Source organism: Bos javanicus, chromosome 20, assembly GCF_032452875.1.
Source record: "Bos javanicus breed banteng chromosome 20, ARS-OSU_banteng_1.0, whole genome shotgun sequence".
NCBI lineage: Eukaryota > Metazoa > Chordata > Mammalia > Artiodactyla > Bovidae > Bos > Bos javanicus.
In genome coordinates this window covers 35,315,359-35,333,524 of record NC_083887.1, presented here as the reverse complement: position 1 = coordinate 35,333,524, position 18,166 = coordinate 35,315,359, and the positions used below count along the sequence as shown (strand labels likewise).

Sequence of the window (18,166 nt, the reverse complement as noted above, 5' to 3'; positions counted from 1 at the left end):
GGCCACCCTTAGATCCCGGTCATGGGGAGCTCACTCATGATTATTTGCTATTTCAGAGTAGGCAGGAATCCCTCCATAGTCTATTTCTAATATTTCAAAAACTGTGCTGGAAACATTATACCCCTGGTGATAAAAACTTTTGTTGAATCTCACTTTAAATGAAAAGTTTAACTGGCAATAACATTTGGAATACTGAAAACAGATAACATATATCTTCCATTTGGAAAACAAGGAAAAATTATGTAGCTATTACTGTTTAATAAATAAAAGACTATTTGTTAGATGAAGTATTTCAAAATAACAGGTCCTTAGAGTGGGAGTAGATGAAAATGTTTTCTTCAGTTTGGGTGGTAATAAATATTGGGGATAATCAACCTTTCCTAGATATAACTATATTCAGAATTCTTCTGAAAAATAAGACTTGTATCATGACACAATTAGAGGATACAATATAACTTAATTGATATCCAGTTAGGTCCTTTAGAGATTCAAAGGAAAGATCTATGTTGGGTAGAGTACATGTAAATGTATGACAAGGTTCATATGAAAGTACAGAATACTGCTCCATGACATAAAATATATAAGTATCCAATAATTTTAAAATCTATAAAATCTTCCACATTTCCTTCTAAATAGTATCCTTCATTAATTAAAAATGGAGAAGAAAGGAGAAGAAAGGAAAAAGGTATAAGAAACTGATCTTTCTGGGTGAGAAAATTCTCATATCCTATGACTATTATTTGTATTTTAATACTTACTGATCTATTATTACACTTATAAGGACTATTAAGACATATGCAACATATTCTAAAAAGAGGTGGCCAACTGGCTTTCAGGGCCAAATCAAACATTAATAAACTGTCACCTTGGAAAATCAGTCCTCTCAATGCCTTAGTTTTCTCATTTGTAAATGAGGATGCATATGATCTGATGATTTCTAGAATTTCAAGTATTAAATTCTAATCTATGAATCTCAAGTGTAGTGCTATAAAATGGGTATCTGTAATTTAAAAGTTTTTACAGATGAAACCATTCTTATTGTCCAGGAAAAATATGTGCAAAGAAACTCTTAAATTCTGTGTAAATTGGAGGATGTTTTTCTTACAAATCAATGAGCAATCAGTGAGGGAAAAGTCATTCAATTTAAATCTGTTGAAATAAAAGTTTAATCATCTCTTGATAGAACAGATATATATATGCAACAAATATAAGATCATAAGTATGTAATAAATTTGTAGAACTGTTATAAAAGAAATTACAGAAACACTGACTTTTCTAGATAAATAGATAGTGAAGTTGTTCAGTCGTGTCTGACTCTTTGCGACCCCACGGACAGTAGCCAACCAGGCTCCTCTGTCCATGGGATTTTCCAGGCAAATAAACTGGAGTGGGCTGCCATTTCTTTCTCCAGGGTATGTTCCCGACCCTGGGATGGAACCCGGGTCTCCCGCATTGCAGGCAGACACTTTACCATCTGAGCCACCAGAGAAGTCTACTTTTCTAGGGTAAATATTTAAAATTTCAGCTAAGACTGTAAGATGAATCTAATGTAGAAAGTGGTGGAAATGAAAAGAGTAGGACACAAGCAATGATCATAGCAGTGGTGAAAGGCAGCTTGTCTAAAGCTAATGGAATAATGAGATAGGTCATAGTAACTGGTTGGCCAAAAAGTGAGCTCTGAATGTCAAGAAAAGCAGGTTGTGCTTAATACCAAAAGGATTCATGAGCCAGTGCAGGTTTGGAAATTTGGAGAACTGGGTTTTTCACTCTGGTTTAACCAATATCCTGCTGTGTATCAAGGGCAAGTGATTCCTTTAACTCAATCCCTTTCAACTATTAAAAAAAAATGTGAGATATATTAAATTCATGAATGTTGAACATGAAAGTCGCTCAGTCGTGTCCGACTCTTTGCGACCCCATGGACTATATAGTCCATGGAATTCTCCAGGCCAGAAAACTGGAATGGGTAGCCTTTCCCTTCTCTAGGGGATCTTCCCACCCCAGGAATCAAACCCAGGTGTCCTGCACTGCAGGCAGATTCTTTACCAGCTGAGCCACAAGGGAAGCCCAGTAAATTTATACTGCATGAATAAAGAAATGATGTATGAATAATAGCCTAATTAGGCAGGAAGTAAGAGCTTCCCTTGTGGTTCAGTTGGTAAAGAATCCCCCTGCAATGCAGGAGACCTCCATCAATGCAGGAGACCTGTCTTTGATCCTTGGGTCAGGAAGATCCCTAGAGAAGGAAATGGTAACCCACTCCAGTATTCTTGCCTGCTGCTGCTGCTGCTAAGTCGCTTCAGTCGTGTCCGACTCTGTGCAACCCCATAGATGGCAGCCCACCAGACTCCCCCGTCCCTGGGATTCTCCAGGCAAGAACACTGGAGTGAGTTGCCATTTCCTTCTCCAATAGTATTCTTGCCTGGGAAATCCCCATGGACAGAGTCACCTGGCAGAGTACAGTCCATGGATTCACAAGAGTCAGATAGGACTTAGCGACTAACCCACCACCAAGAAGAATTTAAATTGGATAAAGAGTAGCAAGGGCTGCTCAGTGGGAAAATAATAATAGAAAATGAGAGCGGTAAGAATCAGGAAGGATTACCTGGATTAGAGAGAGAGAAAAAAAAATTAAACACATTGAAAAAAAACAAGCAAACAAAAAAATTCCCTAAAAGAATGAAACAGGTGAAAAAGAATAAAAAGTAACATGAGTATTCTGAATTATTCATAAAGCAAGTTATCCAAAAGCAACAGGTGTTTTTGCTTTTCCTTTAAAATATAAAAGATTAATTGTTGGTTAGTCACTAAATCATGTCTGACTCTCTGTGACCCCATGGACTGTAGCCTGACAGGTTCCTCTGTCCATGGGATTTCCCAGGCAAGAATACTGGGGTGGGTTGTCATTTCTTTCTCCAGGGATCTTCCTGACCCGAGGACTGAACGCAAGTCTCTGGCACTGGCAAGCAGATTCTTTACCACTAAGCCACCTGGGAAGCTCTATAAAACATTAATACTTTCATTGAAAATTTAAAAACTGTTCTAAATGCATACAAAAAACCCACAGTTGACCTAGCAATTATATTATTAACATTAATTTCTACTAACTCAGTTGTCAAGATGTTGCTGCAAAAAAGAAATACATGCTTTGATTGTTAAAAAGTATTAGTGAAATTATAGTTCCTCTGGCTATTAGAGGCCACTGTTGATTCGAAAGCATGCTTTCCCTTTTAAACTAACTGCTTTTAGCTAAACCTAGGAGCCCTACGACACAACTCTTGATTTGAGCCTGTTTTTACCACCAGGTACAAGCAATTTTCTTGCCCTTGGATCCACAAATGATACCTGCCTCAAATTACTCTGTTCTTTAAAAGATAAAAAAATTATATTTTTGTTATGGCATTACTAAATTGCTTCAAGGGTCTGCTTATTTTTATTGGGCTACTTACAAATTAAATGGTAACTTACATAAAACATTGAACAAAACTGAAAGAAAATATTTAGTGTATTCACTAAAGAATTCAAAGAAGAATTCAAAGAAGCTGAACTGAATCCATTTGGGTTTGTTTTTCCACCTGAATGCTATTTCTAAGGCAGCAACTCTCAAATTGTGGTACAGAAAACTGACAGTCCCTAGAATATTTTCAGAGATTCTGCAAAGTCAAAACTATTTTCATAGTAATTCAAAGATATTATTTGTCTTTTTTACTCTCACAAGTACATATGGAATTTTTCCAGAGGCTTCAATGCATGTGAAATCACAAGAGATTGGATATAGAAGCAAATATGACAATCCAGCTATCTTCTATCAGGACAAACACTACAGAAATTTGTATAAATCTAAAATAATGCCACTCTAGTCATAAATTTTCTTTTTGAAAAAGTTATTTTTATAAAAATGTTATTTTTGTTTACTTATAATGAATTTTTAATATGTTAATATATCTTTAAATTTCTCACTTTAAATTCCTAGTAAGTAAATACTGACATATATATAACTCAAATAACCAAAGAGTTATTTCTAGGTTTTTCAGAAACATATTTTGTTTTTTTATCTTGAATTCTCAAAATTACTGCAGTAGGAAAGATTGTATGAGTAAGGAAACATAAATCTAATTTTTAAATTTAAATATGAAGAGTCAAATCATGAGGCCCACATAGCGATTTTTACCCTATAACAAACATTTTTTTAATCTATCTCCAATATCACTCTTAACTAGAACTACAAGTTTCTTTGAAGACAATTCATCCATTTGCTTCTTCCTTACTATGCTCACTTGTGGGTACTATTACTAACCATAAGCTGGACAACTGGAAGGAAAAGGAAAGAGGGGGTCAAGTTAATGCACAAACTCAACATTCTGCAATTATGGAACATGTGCTGAATTCAAAAGTAGGGAAAGAGGAGAAGAGCTAAAAAATGTTAACTGCTAATTTTAGATATTTTTACATTAAAACAAACATATACTGCGTGAGTCTTACAAATTTTTAAGATGAGACATGATACTTCAGAATGAAAGATGATAAAATTCTTACATGAGCCATACCCTAACCAAATTAACTCTCAATTCAGTCTATTCCTCTGCCATTAGGGCATCACATTAACAATTTAAAGAAAAACTCTTGGAAAGCCTATCATTAGAAGCATTATGGATTATCCTCAACATCTTCTTTTGCAGAGTTTAGATTTTGACCTTTTATTCTGTACAATGGCCTGAATTGTTTATTGCAACTGTCTACTGATGTATCCAAATTCATCTTCAAAACAACCAGCTGGTGACCTTTGACATTCATTTAAACAGAATTAACCCCAAGTATATAATTAAGACAAAATGGGGGTGCCACACAAGTAATCCTCTTTCTCCAATAATATATCAAAGCAGTAATTTCTTTATATGTCTAATAAAGGAAGAAATATTCTTTACAATGGAGATTTTATTAAAAATACTGTCCCAGCTATACCCAATCACATAGAATAATTACACAAAATATCTATGCTTACCTTGAAGTTTAATGGACCTACTTAATGCCTATCATTTCAACAAAATAAAAATGTTTAATGAGAATTCAGTCTTTAAATTTTAATAGATTTCACAAGACAGTCTAAATCTGAAACTGTAAAATGCATAACATGAAAGCCATAAATCTGCTTTTACTCTCAGACATGGAGCTTACCTTTCTGACTAATCGAAGTGCTTGTGTCCTCTCTACCTCGTTGCTCTGCTGTATGTCAATGCACCTAAAGAATATATAAAATATTTAATTATTGATAAAAATCTTATTAAACAAATTTTTGTATAATACCATGATCAGACAGACCGATGTTCATGTCAATACAGTATTTTTAAATGTTAATATATGTAATTTTTCAGTACCAGCAGATATTTAATATTTCCAGTTATAAATACTTATTATAAATCAAAACTATTTCATTTAAAACTCCAAGAAAGAATATAGGAAGTAATTTACAGAATTACATACATCTATATGGAAATAATAAACTATTCATAAAGCAAAATATCAGAAATCTACTGAAAAAGATATTCACCTATCTTTGATAAAAGTTCACAGATATTTTTAAAAAATTGTGAAGGAAAAGCATTTCAAGCCTAGTTTTAGTTTAATTGTGATTTTAACCACAGCCTAAATTTTGCATGACTATGTTAAAAGTCTTACATTAGTCATAATAACTCTATTTTACTAAAATATAATTTGAAATGTGAATGTACTTCAAAAATTAATGCTCAAATATGACTTAACTGACATTTCTCTGTAAAGTTCATTATTCAATTTCTAAAGAGCTTTGGTTTATGTGGCAGAATAATTCATTCTTACTTATGTTTAGACAGTTCACTATTCTAATCAATATTTTACATATTGATAAATAGATAACTTGCTATTCAAAAAGCATTTCTAAAAAAAAAAATAAAAAAAAACCAAAAAGCATTTCTGCTATCTGAATATAATTAATCTAAAACAATTTTATCAAAAAGTAAATAGACACAGGATTCTATTTCTGGCCACAAAAGATCTGAACAATCCTCCTGCCAATGATAACTATAAAGGTTAAATATGTTACTTTATAAAGCAACTGTGAAAAGGCAATGGATAATAATCCCTGGAAAAAAGCACAAGCTCCATATTCACTCGGGTTTTGTATCTGGGGACACCTGTCAATTTCCAGTTTTAAGTGAATAGAGTCCTAAAACAAAAACAAAAATCTTGCTGTACTGTGTAGAGAGACTGAACTGGCACAGCCAAAGTGGCTGAGACTTGAGGGGGAAAAAAATCTCAGAGAAATGAAAATAGAAGAGTAAGCAAGAATCTGCATGCAATCTTCTTTCCAAGACATTTGCCTATTTCTATGTTGTGCAAATGCAGGGTTAAAGTCCAAAAAACCAAGCAAAAAGCTACAGCTGAGCAGCCAGATAACTGAGTAGAAATTTTAGCAGGTATATAATACTGTAAGAAACACGTTAGGGCTTGAGGCTGATCAAGATGAAGCAGTTCTGCTAAACATTCACATTTTCACTTGAGATTCTCAATAGACACTTCCTAGCCAAGGCAAGGGAAAAAACAAATTTTAACAGAATCAGTGTAATAAATCAACACTCCAGAATAAAGCATAAGTCTACAAATAACATGATCCAAGAGCCAAAAATTTTTAATATACAATGTTCACATCCTATCACGTAATAATATGAAATATGCTTTAAGACAAAAAAAAAAAAAAGAGGTCAAGTAGCCAAAATCCAAGAATATGACAACAGAAACAAAACTCAAGTGATTCACATATTGGAACTGTTGTAAGAGATCTATAAATAACTATGACTATTATGTCCAAGAAAATAAATAAAGCAGAGATCTAGAATGTTTAAGTAATATATAAATCACAAAAATACAGTAACTGAAATTCAAAATTCAAGAGACTGATTTACTAGCACAATGGAAGGAAAAAAAAAAAAAAACAGATTAGTAGAAAGCACAAAGGTTAACAACACCAAATACGAAAATAATGTTACAGTAAGGGCATCACAGACATGTGGCACAGTGTAAAGATTCAACACTGTATAGCTGGAGTATCAGGGGATAGGAGAGAAAAGTAACAGACAAGTCTTTAAAGTAGCCAAAGGAGAAAAAGACATTATCACTTACAAGAAGCAACAAGAGAAACTACTTACTTAGAAACAAAATCCAGAACACAGTAACTTAAAGCACTGAAAAACAGTAACTGATCAAAAAAAATAGCCTTCAAGTGGGAAGGTAAATAGAGGATTTACAGACATAATATGAAAGATTTCAACTCCAGTATACCTATACTACAAGAAAACAGTAATGGGAATTCAAGACAGTGACCCAAGATAGAAGTGTAGAAATGCAAGAAGGAAGAATATTGGAATGAGTAAATAACATAGGTGAAGATCAAGAGTTCCAATTTAATACAATTAACAGGACTATCCTGTGGGTTTACAAATATATATAGAAATAAAAATGTAACATGACAAAAGACAAGAGGGGAGGTAATATGGTCAAACTGTAAGAGGTTCTGGCTGTAATAAAAGTGGCAAACCTTAATATACCAAGGATAAATGTAATCTCTAGGGTAACTGCTAAAGAAGAAAAGGCTTTAAAGCCAATACATTAATAGACGAGGGAAAAAAAAATCTTGATTTTTTCCCAAAGAAGCAAAAAAGGACACATGAAAGACCAAAAAATAAATGTGGCAAGCAGAATATGAACAGCAAGATAGCAAAGACAAGTATATATGAAAAACAATAGCAAGATGACAAATTCATAAACATATATATATATATATATAATTACATTAGATAAAGCCCATAGACGCTGCATATAAAAACCACTAGACATAGTCTAAATACACCAATCAAAAGACAAAAATGGTCAAACTAGATTTTTAAAAAATATGTATGATGTTAACAGGAGAGAAACTTAAATTTTTAAGAAAAAGAAAAATAAAGTGAAAGGACAAAAAAGGATATATTGTGCAAATCCTAAATAAAAGAAATAGAAAGTCAGTATAGCTATCTTAGTATCAGATAACAAGAACACTCATAAAAGAAGTATTACTAGAAATAGACACATTTTTCTAAGTATAAAACAATTAGCCCAATGAGAAATTCTAAATATGAATGCAATAACAAAGCTTCAAAATATATAAAGAACTGACAGAGGAAGTAGAAAATGTGAATAGTATTATGCCAGTAAACAAACAAACAAAAAAACTGACTTTATAATATTAAAACTGCCTTAAAAAAAAAAAACACAGGCCCAGAAAGATCCACTGGTGAATTCTACTGATCATGTACGGTAAAAAACAGTATATTAGATGAGTTTTTATAAAAATTCTCCCAGAGAATATAAAGAGAGAAATATTTCAAAGTTGTTTTATAAACATACTCTTGATACCAAGATCAAACAAGATCAGAAAAATGGAAAAAATAGGCCAATACCTCTCATAAGCATAATTGCAAACATTTTTCCACAAACTATTAGCAAATCAAGTACAATTAAAAATAAAATAAAAAGACATAATGAGCAAATGGTGTTTACCTCAGGAATACAAACAAGAAACATAAAGAAATCCACCAAAATCTACAAAAAGTATCATAAACAATGGCAAAAGCCGAACAATTTCAACGAGTTCAGGAGCAAAACAGTTATCCAACTACCATTTCTAGTCAGTGCAATATTCTAACCAGAGCAATAAGGAGGAAAAGAAAAACATAAGAATTGGAAAGAAAGAAATAAAATGGTCATCAATTGCAACTAATACTAATGTACATAGAAACTCTAATAAAATAAACTTAAAAACAATTAAAATTAAAAAATGAATTTAGCAAGATCACTGAGATAAGAATATACAAAAAGAAAACCCTACAATTATTTTTCTATATGTTAGCAGAAAGAACTATGAAAAAAAAATTTAAATTACATTAACACTATCATGTAATAAATGCCTTGCTGCTGCTACTGCTGCTGCTAAGTCGCTTCAGTCGTGTCCGACTCTGTGCAACCCCACAGACGGCAGCCCACCAGGCTCCCCCATCCCTGGGATTCTCCAGGCAAGAATTCTGGAGTGGGTTGCCATTTCGTCCTCCAACGCATGAAAGTGAAAAGTGAAAGTGAAGTCGCTTAGTCATGTCCGACTCTTAGCGACCCCATGGACTGCAGCCCACCAGGCTCCTCCGTCCATGGGATTTTCCAGGCAAGAGTACTGGAATAGGGTGCCATTGCCTTCTCCGAATAAATGCCTTAGGATAAACCTAACAAATATGTGCAAGACCTCTGCTAGAAAACTACAAAATGTTGAGAGAATTTAAAGTTCCAAATAAATAAACTGAGAAGATTTGCTATTAAAATGTTAATTCACCCCAAATTAATCCAGAGCTTCAATGCAATTACTATTAGTACCTAGGAAAGTCTGATGGAAATGGACAAGTTGATTCTAAAATTCATGTGGAAATACAGAACTGAAAATAACCCAGAATCTTCTTTACTTAAGGAGGACTTACACTAACAAATAACTTACTGTCAAGCTACAGACACTTAAAACTGGTAGAAAACAGAGCTAGAACAAACAGGCCAAATAAAGAATATAGGGAAAGCAAAAATAGATCCATACTTATCAATTACCTGACTTAGAACAAAAATGACACTAATTTAGAACACAAAAGGAAAATCTTTTCACTAAATGCCTCTAATATTTATTGGATATTGATAAAAATGAATCATGACCTGACAATTATTTCAACATATAAGGAATAAACCCTTCAGAAGAGATCAAAGAGACCTCTCTTCCAAAGACCAAACTCATTAACCATAAAATAAAAGACTGCTATATTGGATTTTATTAATTAAGAAGAGTAAGAAGACAAAGTAAACTGACTAGGAGAGGAAATTCTCAATTAGTATACTCTAAAGGAATCATATCCAGAAGACATCAAGAACTCCTACACAAAAAGATAAGACAATCCAATTTACAAATGAGCAAAAAACAAATAGGATATACAGTCAACAGGCAAATGAAAGGGAAATGGAAATTAAAAGCACAATGAAACTCACAATGAAAACCATAGCAAAAAAGGTATAATTAGAAACTGAAAATAGTAAATGCTGGTAAGAATATGGAGAGACTGGAACACACAAGTATTTCTGATAGGAATGGAAATCAGTACAACCACTTTGGAAAACTGCACGGCAGTGAAAGTGAAGTTGCTCAGTCATGTCCGACTCTTTGCAACCCCATGGACTGTAGCCTACCAGGCTCCTCCATCCATGGGATTTTCCAGGCAACAGTACTGGAGTGGAGTGCCACTGCCTTCTCCAGAGGATCTTCCTGACCCAGGGAGCGAACCAGGTTTCCCACTTTGTAGGCAGATGCTTTACTGTCTGAGCTACCACGGAACTTATTACTTAAGTTAAACATACATAAAAATTTATCACCCAGCAATTCCACTCCTACATATGTACCTAAAAGAAATGAGCACACAATATCCACCAACAACTTGTGCAATAAAGTTCAGGTCAACTTTATTCAAAATAGTCAAACACTGAAAACAACCAAGAAAAAAAAAAATCAACAGAATCAATTATACTCTATTTATAACATGAAATACTACATGGAATTTTTTTTTAAATCAACGTGGATAAATCTCACAGATAACATTAAGGAAAGAAAAGCGTAATATATACTTCCAATATATGATACTCAAAAATAAGAAAATCTAGTCTAAAATGAGAACAGTCAGAGCCATGTTTACTACTGATTGGGGGACACAAGAGAACTTGATTGGGATACTGAAAATGTTCCATATCTTATTTGGGATAATAGGGTACTTGGTTGTATCTACCTGTAAAAATTACAGGTTTTACACTAAAAATCTCTATACTTTATGATAGGTATGCTAAAACTTAATATATGGTTTTAAAAATATATAAAAACAGAGGGCTCTAAGAAAATTACCTAGCTATTAAATAGTCCACTTTCAATTTTAGCACCTTCTGCAGAATACTGGAGTCTTGGATGAGATACCGAAGAGCTCGAAGCCCTGCTGCCCGCACTTCTTTTGCTTCATTCAATAAAGCTAACCGCAAGCTATATGAAAACAAAAAGTCATGCTACATGAGTTTCAAATACACACAAAATTGTGGTATCAAATACCTCAGCTGAAATAAGCAAAGATACTCATCATTTTAAACATATAAAAATTATTCACTGTAAGCCATGGTACTTCACTAATGTTGTTTTTTAATTTGTGCCTCTTTGGTATATCCCTACCTTCTGTACTTTATAAAAACAAAGGGAAATTATACATGCCTTTTTAAGGCTGTATCACATATGCCTCTACAATCTATCACTCTCCATTCACCTACCTGTTTCACTGCTTTCAAAGAATCACTGGTTTAAGCCAATAAATAAAAATGCTTTATAATGACAGTAGGAAGAGACTATTTATACCAATTTTAATTCCTAAGCATACCAAAAAGATGGTTTTCTTGGTAGGCTTGAGCAAATCAGGTTTGCCATAAGCACATGTTGTCTTAGGTGAGATGTAGAGATTTATACAGGTTCTTCTTGCTCTTGGGAATAACATGAGAACTTTTACTGTGTTTAATTTAGAAGTTAAGACTGTAGAAGTCCAGGTACTTTTCAACATTAGTTTTGATTATATGTATTTGAAAATTACAATAGGATAACAGTTGAAAATGTTAAAAATGTTGGAGATCCTAAATTTTTCTAACATTCACACAACTGTTTATATAAAATCAATACAAGGTGTTACAGTAACCTATTTTTAGTTTAAAATTACTAAAACTGAAATTACTAAAAATTCAGAAGATATGAAGAAGGGAACTGAACTTACCAAATTATGATATCCTCATAGTTAAAACCCAGTTTTTCTTCACTGTGGCCAATATCACAAAGCAGCTGTCAAAAAAACAAAATAAGTATACAAAAATGCATTATGTTTTTGCCTACTTACACGCATTACTTTTTCAGAAAGGAAAATAAGATCTTTGTCTTTAATAAAATTTTGAAAAATATATGATTTGACTTTCAAAATATGAATATTTATGTCTATCTCCTAACTGTTTTTCCGACTTGACAGTTCTAGATTTCATGACTCTGTTTGAAAACTAAACAATTATTTTTTATTATTCTTTCCCCCCTTCATACTTCTACTGCTTTTAAAACTATTCTTTCAGCGGTTACCACTGAGATTACAACATGCAGTTTTTGAAATTACTACAGTCTAACAGAAATTACTAGTTTACCATGTCCTCAATAAAAACACTCTTTAAACACTTCATTTCCATTTATTCATCTCACCTTTCCCTATGTTTTTGCTTTTTTTACCTATCTTTTAAGCCCTATAAAGTTACAACTGTTTTTAGTTAGTTCAATTACCAATTTATATTTACTCTCAAATGCACAACATTTCCATTATTCTTCATTCCAGTGATACCTTTATGGGGTATTCTCTCTTCTCCCTCAGTCATTGTTGTTGATCTGTTTTACTGGTGTCTTCATTTGTTTTATAGTCAAGGTTGCTGGTAATGAATTCAAAACAATTCAAGATGGATTCCATTGTTTGTTGAGAAGTCTGATATCAGTCTTATTACTGGCTCCTAAGAAGGTCATATTCTTTTTTTTCAGACTCCATGCAAGGTATTGTTCTCTATCTTTTGATTTTCTCATTCTAACTGTTCAAGTGTGGTTTTATCTGTATCCCTGCTTAGGGAAAACATAAATTTCCGAATCTCTAGGTTGATCAGTTCAGTTCAGTCGCTCAGTTGTGTCTGACTCTTTGCGACCCCATGAATCACAGCACGCCAGGCCTCCCTGTCCATCACCAACTCCCGGAGTTCACTCAGACTCACGTCCATCGAGTCAGTGATGCCATCCAGCCATCTCATCCTCTGTTGTCCCCTTCTCCTCTTGCCCCCATTCCCCCCCAGCATCAGAGTCTTTTCCAATGAGTCAACTCTTCTCATGAGGTGGCCAAAGTACTGGAGTTTCAGCTTTAGCATCATTCCTTCCAAAGAAATCCCAGGACTGATCTCCTTCAGAATGGACTGGTTGGATCTCCTTGCAGTCCAAGGGACTCTCAAGAGTCTTCTCCAACACCACAGTTCAAAAGCATCAATTCTTTGGTGCTCAGCTTTAATCACAGTCCAACTCTCACATCCATACATGACCACTGGAAAAACCATAGCCTTGACTAGACAGAGATTTGTTGGCAAAGTAATGTCTCTGCTTTTCAATATGCTGTCTAGGTTGGTCGTAACTTTCCTTCCAAGGAGTAAGCGTCTCTTAATTTCATGGCTGCAATCACCATCTGCAGTGATTTTGGAGCCCAAAAAAATAAAGTCTGACACTGTTTCCACTGTTTCCCCAGCTATTTCCCATGAAGTGATGGGACCAGATGCCATGATCTTTGTTTTCTGAATGCTGAGCTTTAAGCCAACTTTTTCACTCTCCTCTTTCACTTTCATCAAGAGGCTTTTGAGTTCCTCTTCACTTTCTGCCGTAAGAGTGGTATCATCTGCATATCTGAGGTTATTGATATTTCTCCCGACAATCTTGATTCCAGCTTGTGCTTCTTCCAGCCCAACGTTTCTCATGATGTACTCTGCATCTAAGTTAAATAAGCAGGGTGACAATATACAGTCTTGACGTACTCCTTTTTCTATTTGGAACCAGTCTATTGTTCCATGTCCAGTTCTAACTGTTGCTTCCTGACCTGCATACAGGTTTCTCAAGAGGCAGATCAGGTGGTCTGGTATTCCCATCTCTTTCAGAATTTTCCAGTTTATTGTGATCCACACAAAGGCTTTGGCATAGTCAATAAAGCAGAAATAGATGTTTTTCTGGAACTCTCTTGCTTTTTTCATGATCCAGCAGATGTTGGCAATTTGATCTCTGCTTCCTCTGCCTTTTCTAAAACCAGCTTGAACATCTGGAAGTTCATGGTTCACATATTGCTGAAGCCTGGCTTGAAGAATTTTGGGCATTACTTTACTAGCGTGTGAGATGAGTGCAACTGTGTGGTAGTTTGAGCATTCTTTGGCATTGCCTTTCTTTGGGATTGGAATGAAAACTGACCTTTTCCAGTCCTGTGGCCACTGCTGAGTTTTCCCAATTTGCTGGCATATTGAGTGCAGCACTTTCACAGAATGATCTTTCAGGATTTGGAATAGCTCAACTGGAATTCTATCACCTCCACTAGCTTTGTTCATAGTGATGCTTTCTAAGGCCCACTTGACTTCACATTCCAGGATGTCTGGCTCTAGGTCAGTGATCACACCATTGTGATTATCTTGGTCGTGAAGATCTTTTTTGTACAGTTCTTCTGTGTATTCTTGCCACCTCTTCTTAATATCTTCTCCTTCTGTTAGGTCCATACCATTTCTGTCCTTTATCAAGCCCATCTTTGCATGAAATGTTCCCTTGGTATCTCTGATTTTCCTGAAGAGATCTCTAGTTTTTCCCATTCTGTTGTGTGCCTCTATTTCTTTGCAATGATCGCTGAGGAAGGCTTTCTTATCTCTTCTTGCTATTCTTTGGAACTCTGCATTCAGATGCTTATATCTTTCCTTTTCTCCTTTGCTTTTCACTTCTCTTCTCTTCACAGCTATTTGTAAGGCCTCCCGAGTCAGCCATTTTGCTTTTTTTCATTTCTTTTCCATGGGGATGGTCTTGATCCCTGTCTCCTGTACAATGTCAGGAATCTCCGTCCATGGTTCATCAGGCACTCTGTCTATCGGATCTAGTCCCCTAAATCTATTTCTTACTTCCACTGTATAATCATAATGGATTTGATTTAGGTCACACCTGAATGGTCTAGTGGTTTTCCCTATTTTCTTCAATTTAATGTGAATTTAGCAATATGGAGTTCATGATCTGAGCCACAGTCAGCTCCCAGTCTTATTTTTGCTGACTGAATAGAGCTTCTCCATCTTTGGCTGCAAAGAATATAATCAATCTGATTTCCATGTTGACCATCTGGTGATGTCCATGTGTAGAGTCTTCTTGTGTTGTTGGAAAAGAGTGTTTGCTATGACCAGTGAGTTCTCTTGGCAAAACTCTATTAGCCTTTGCCCTGCCTCATTCTGTACTCCAAGGCCAAATTTGCCTGTTACTCCAGGTGTTTCTTGACTTTCTACTTGTGCATTCCAGTCCCCTATAATGAAAAGGACATCTTTTTTGGGTGTTAGTTCTAAAAGGTCTTGTAGGTCTTCATAGAACCATTCAACTTCAGCTTCTTCAGCATTACTGGTTGGGGCATAGGCTTGGATTACTGTGATATTGAATGGTTTGCCTTGGAAACGAACAGAGATCATTCTGTCGTTTTTGTGATTGCATCCAAGTACTGCATTTCAGACTCTTTTGTTGACCATGAGGCTACTCCATTTCTTCTAAGGGATTCCTGCCCACAGTAGTAGATATAATGGTCATCTGAGTTAAATTCACCCAATCCAGTCCATTTTAGTTCACTGTTTCCTAGAATGTCAATGTTCACTCTTGCCATCTCCTGTTTGACCACTTCCAATTTGCCTTGATTCATGGACCTAACATTCCAAGTTCCTATGTAATATTGCTCTTTACAGCATCGGACCTTGCTTCTATCACCAGTCACACCCACAACTGGGTATTGTTTTTCCTTTGGCTCCATCCCTTCATTCTTTCGGCGGTGGCTCAGACAGTAAAGCATCTGCCTGCAATGCAGGAGACCCAGGTTCGATTCTTGGGTTGGGAAGATTCCCTGGAGAAGGAAAAAGCAATCCACTCCAGCACTCTTGCCTGGAAAATCCCATGGATGGAGCATCCTGATAGGCTACAGTCCATGGGGTCGCAAAGAGTTGGACACGACTGAGTGACTTCACTTTCACTTCATTCTTTCTGGAGTTATTTCTCCACTGATCTCCAGTAGCATATTGGCCCCTACTGACCTGGGGAGTTCCTCTTTCAGTATCCTATCATTTTGCCTTTTCATACTGTTCATGGGGTTCTGTCCTTTAGCCGGGTATTTTCTATGATCTTGTCTTCTGATATGTCTAATCCTCTATTGTACCTATCCAGTGAGTTTTTAACTTGACATAATGTGTTTCCATTTACTTTGTACACATCCAATATCAGAATAAAAAATCATTTTTCACCTATTTTCTCCAGTTTACTCTATGTTCTTGATATATTAACTACATTTTAAATGTTTAAAGTGTTTATCATCTAAATGGATATGAATGATACAGATAATCTCTGAGTCTGTTTTCATTATTTGTTTTTCCTTTTGTTCTGGTCATGCAGTCCTATCTTGGTGGATTCTATAATCTTTGTACACAAAAACTTGCAGAGATTCCTGATGACATCTTTCTCCACAAGGGATTCACCCTGCTCTCTCTTTGTGAGGCCAATGGACAATGGCGAGTCCTGATTAGGCTGCTGCCCTTGTAAGACTGAGTCAACCTCTGGTTTTTCCTTTCATCCCCTCCTTCCCCCAGGTTTCAACTGAAAGCTTGTTGTTCATGAGACGAATCTCAAGAGAATGACACATCTCATTTTTGCTTTACAAAAACATTAGGAGCTCCACCTTGATTTTCAAAGGTTTTCTACTTAGGATTTTAAGTTTCCCATCCCAGGATTCAACATATGTACTGAGGAAAGAATCTCCTTTACTTGATTCCACAGGTCTCCATCAAAAGCTCTGTGCTGTTTTCTCCATCTTTCAGCAATAGTACTCCTGGGACTAGAGTATGAATCTTTACCTTCCTGTCCACATTTCACATTAGTCAGTGCTTCCCAGGTAAATATTGTTGCAGAAGTTAGCTCATTTCCACAAGATTCTTCTCTGAAGTCTTGGTTCCTACACCACTTACAGTCTGAGTAACTGCCTGTTGCCTTCACACAGGCTCTCCTTCTTTTTGACCCAGTCTGTTTTGACAATTTATTTAAAAGCTATATGAATGCATGCTAAGTCACTTCAATCATGTCCGACTCTTTACAACCCTATGGACTGTAGACTGCCAGGCTCCTCTGTCCATGGGATTTTCCAGGCAAGAACGCTGGAGTGGGTTGCCATTTTCTTCTCCCGGGGATCTTCCCTAGCTGGGGATGGAACCCGTATCTCTTACGTCTCCTGCATTGGCAAGCAGATTCTTTACCATTAGCGCCTCCTACAATTTCTCAGGAGGTGGGTAATATGGTCTGGTATTCCCATCTCTTTTAGAATCTTCCACAGTTTATTGTGATCCACACAGTCAAAGGCTTTGGCATAGTCAATAAAGCAGAAATAGATGTTTTTCTGGAAGTCAATATTACTAGCAAATAATATATTAGTCAAAAATATTTATAAAAACATGACTGGCAAAAAGGTTTAGGCCCTATATTAGTTTGCTAGGGCTGCTGTAACAAATAAGCAAATTGGATGGTTTATACAAATAAATTTACTTTCTCATGATTCTGGAGGCTAAAAGTTCAATATCAAAGTGTCTTAACGAGTTTTTTGTTCTTAGGGCCTCACTCCTTGGCTGGTAGATGGCTATCATTTCTCTGTGTCGGTACATGATCTTTCCTCTATGTATGCTGTGTCTTTATCTTACCCGTTCACCAATCACGCTGGATTAGGGACCACCCATAGGATTTCATTTCATCTTAATTACCTCTTTAATGGGCCAAGCTCCAAACAGAGACACATTCTGAGGTACTAGGAGTTAGAATTTCAACAAACAAATTGGTGGGGGGGGGGGTTGGAGGTGGAACATGCAGCACAATTCAGCTCATAACACCCCACCCTCACAGTAAAGTAATACAGGCAGGTGCTTAACATGTGAAAGTCTAAACAAATTGCAAAAAGATTAATGAGGCAAAGAGAATGCACAAAACAATTTACTGAAGATAAATAAATATATATCCTATTTCCTAAAATCTGAATCAAATACACCGGAAAATGCTATTTAAATAGAGCTTAACAAACTGGCAAGAAACTGTTTTTCAACATGAATATACTAAATAAAAAAACATACTACGGATGGAATTATAAACTAAACACATATGGACAACTAAGTTGGAAAAATGCAACAAAATCAGGACTTTCTTTTGATGATTTCTACTAATAATTTAAAAAGTAAAGTAGGTTCTTCCAGA

The 18,166-nt window shown here is 35.4% G+C and overlaps 1 protein-coding gene across 8 annotated transcripts in view; it reads right to left on the bottom strand.

The window, feature by feature from the left end:
• RICTOR (RPTOR independent companion of MTOR complex 2) overlaps positions 1-18,166 on the bottom strand; it is a 139,025-nt gene that overhangs the window by 65,670 nt on the left and 55,189 nt on the right. For 7 of the 8 annotated variants that reach the window (XM_061393673.1, XM_061393670.1, XM_061393671.1 and 4 more), the window contains 3 exons: positions 11,886-11,950; positions 10,985-11,116; positions 5,176-5,239 (listed from right to left, as the gene is read on the bottom strand). In XM_061393673.1, coding sequence (XP_061249657.1) covers positions 5,176-5,239; positions 10,985-11,116; positions 11,886-11,950 — 261 coding nt within the window. The remainder of the gene's footprint in view (positions 1-5,175; positions 5,240-10,984; positions 11,117-11,885; positions 11,951-18,166) is intronic. The other variant, XM_061393678.1, reaches the window with a different exon arrangement.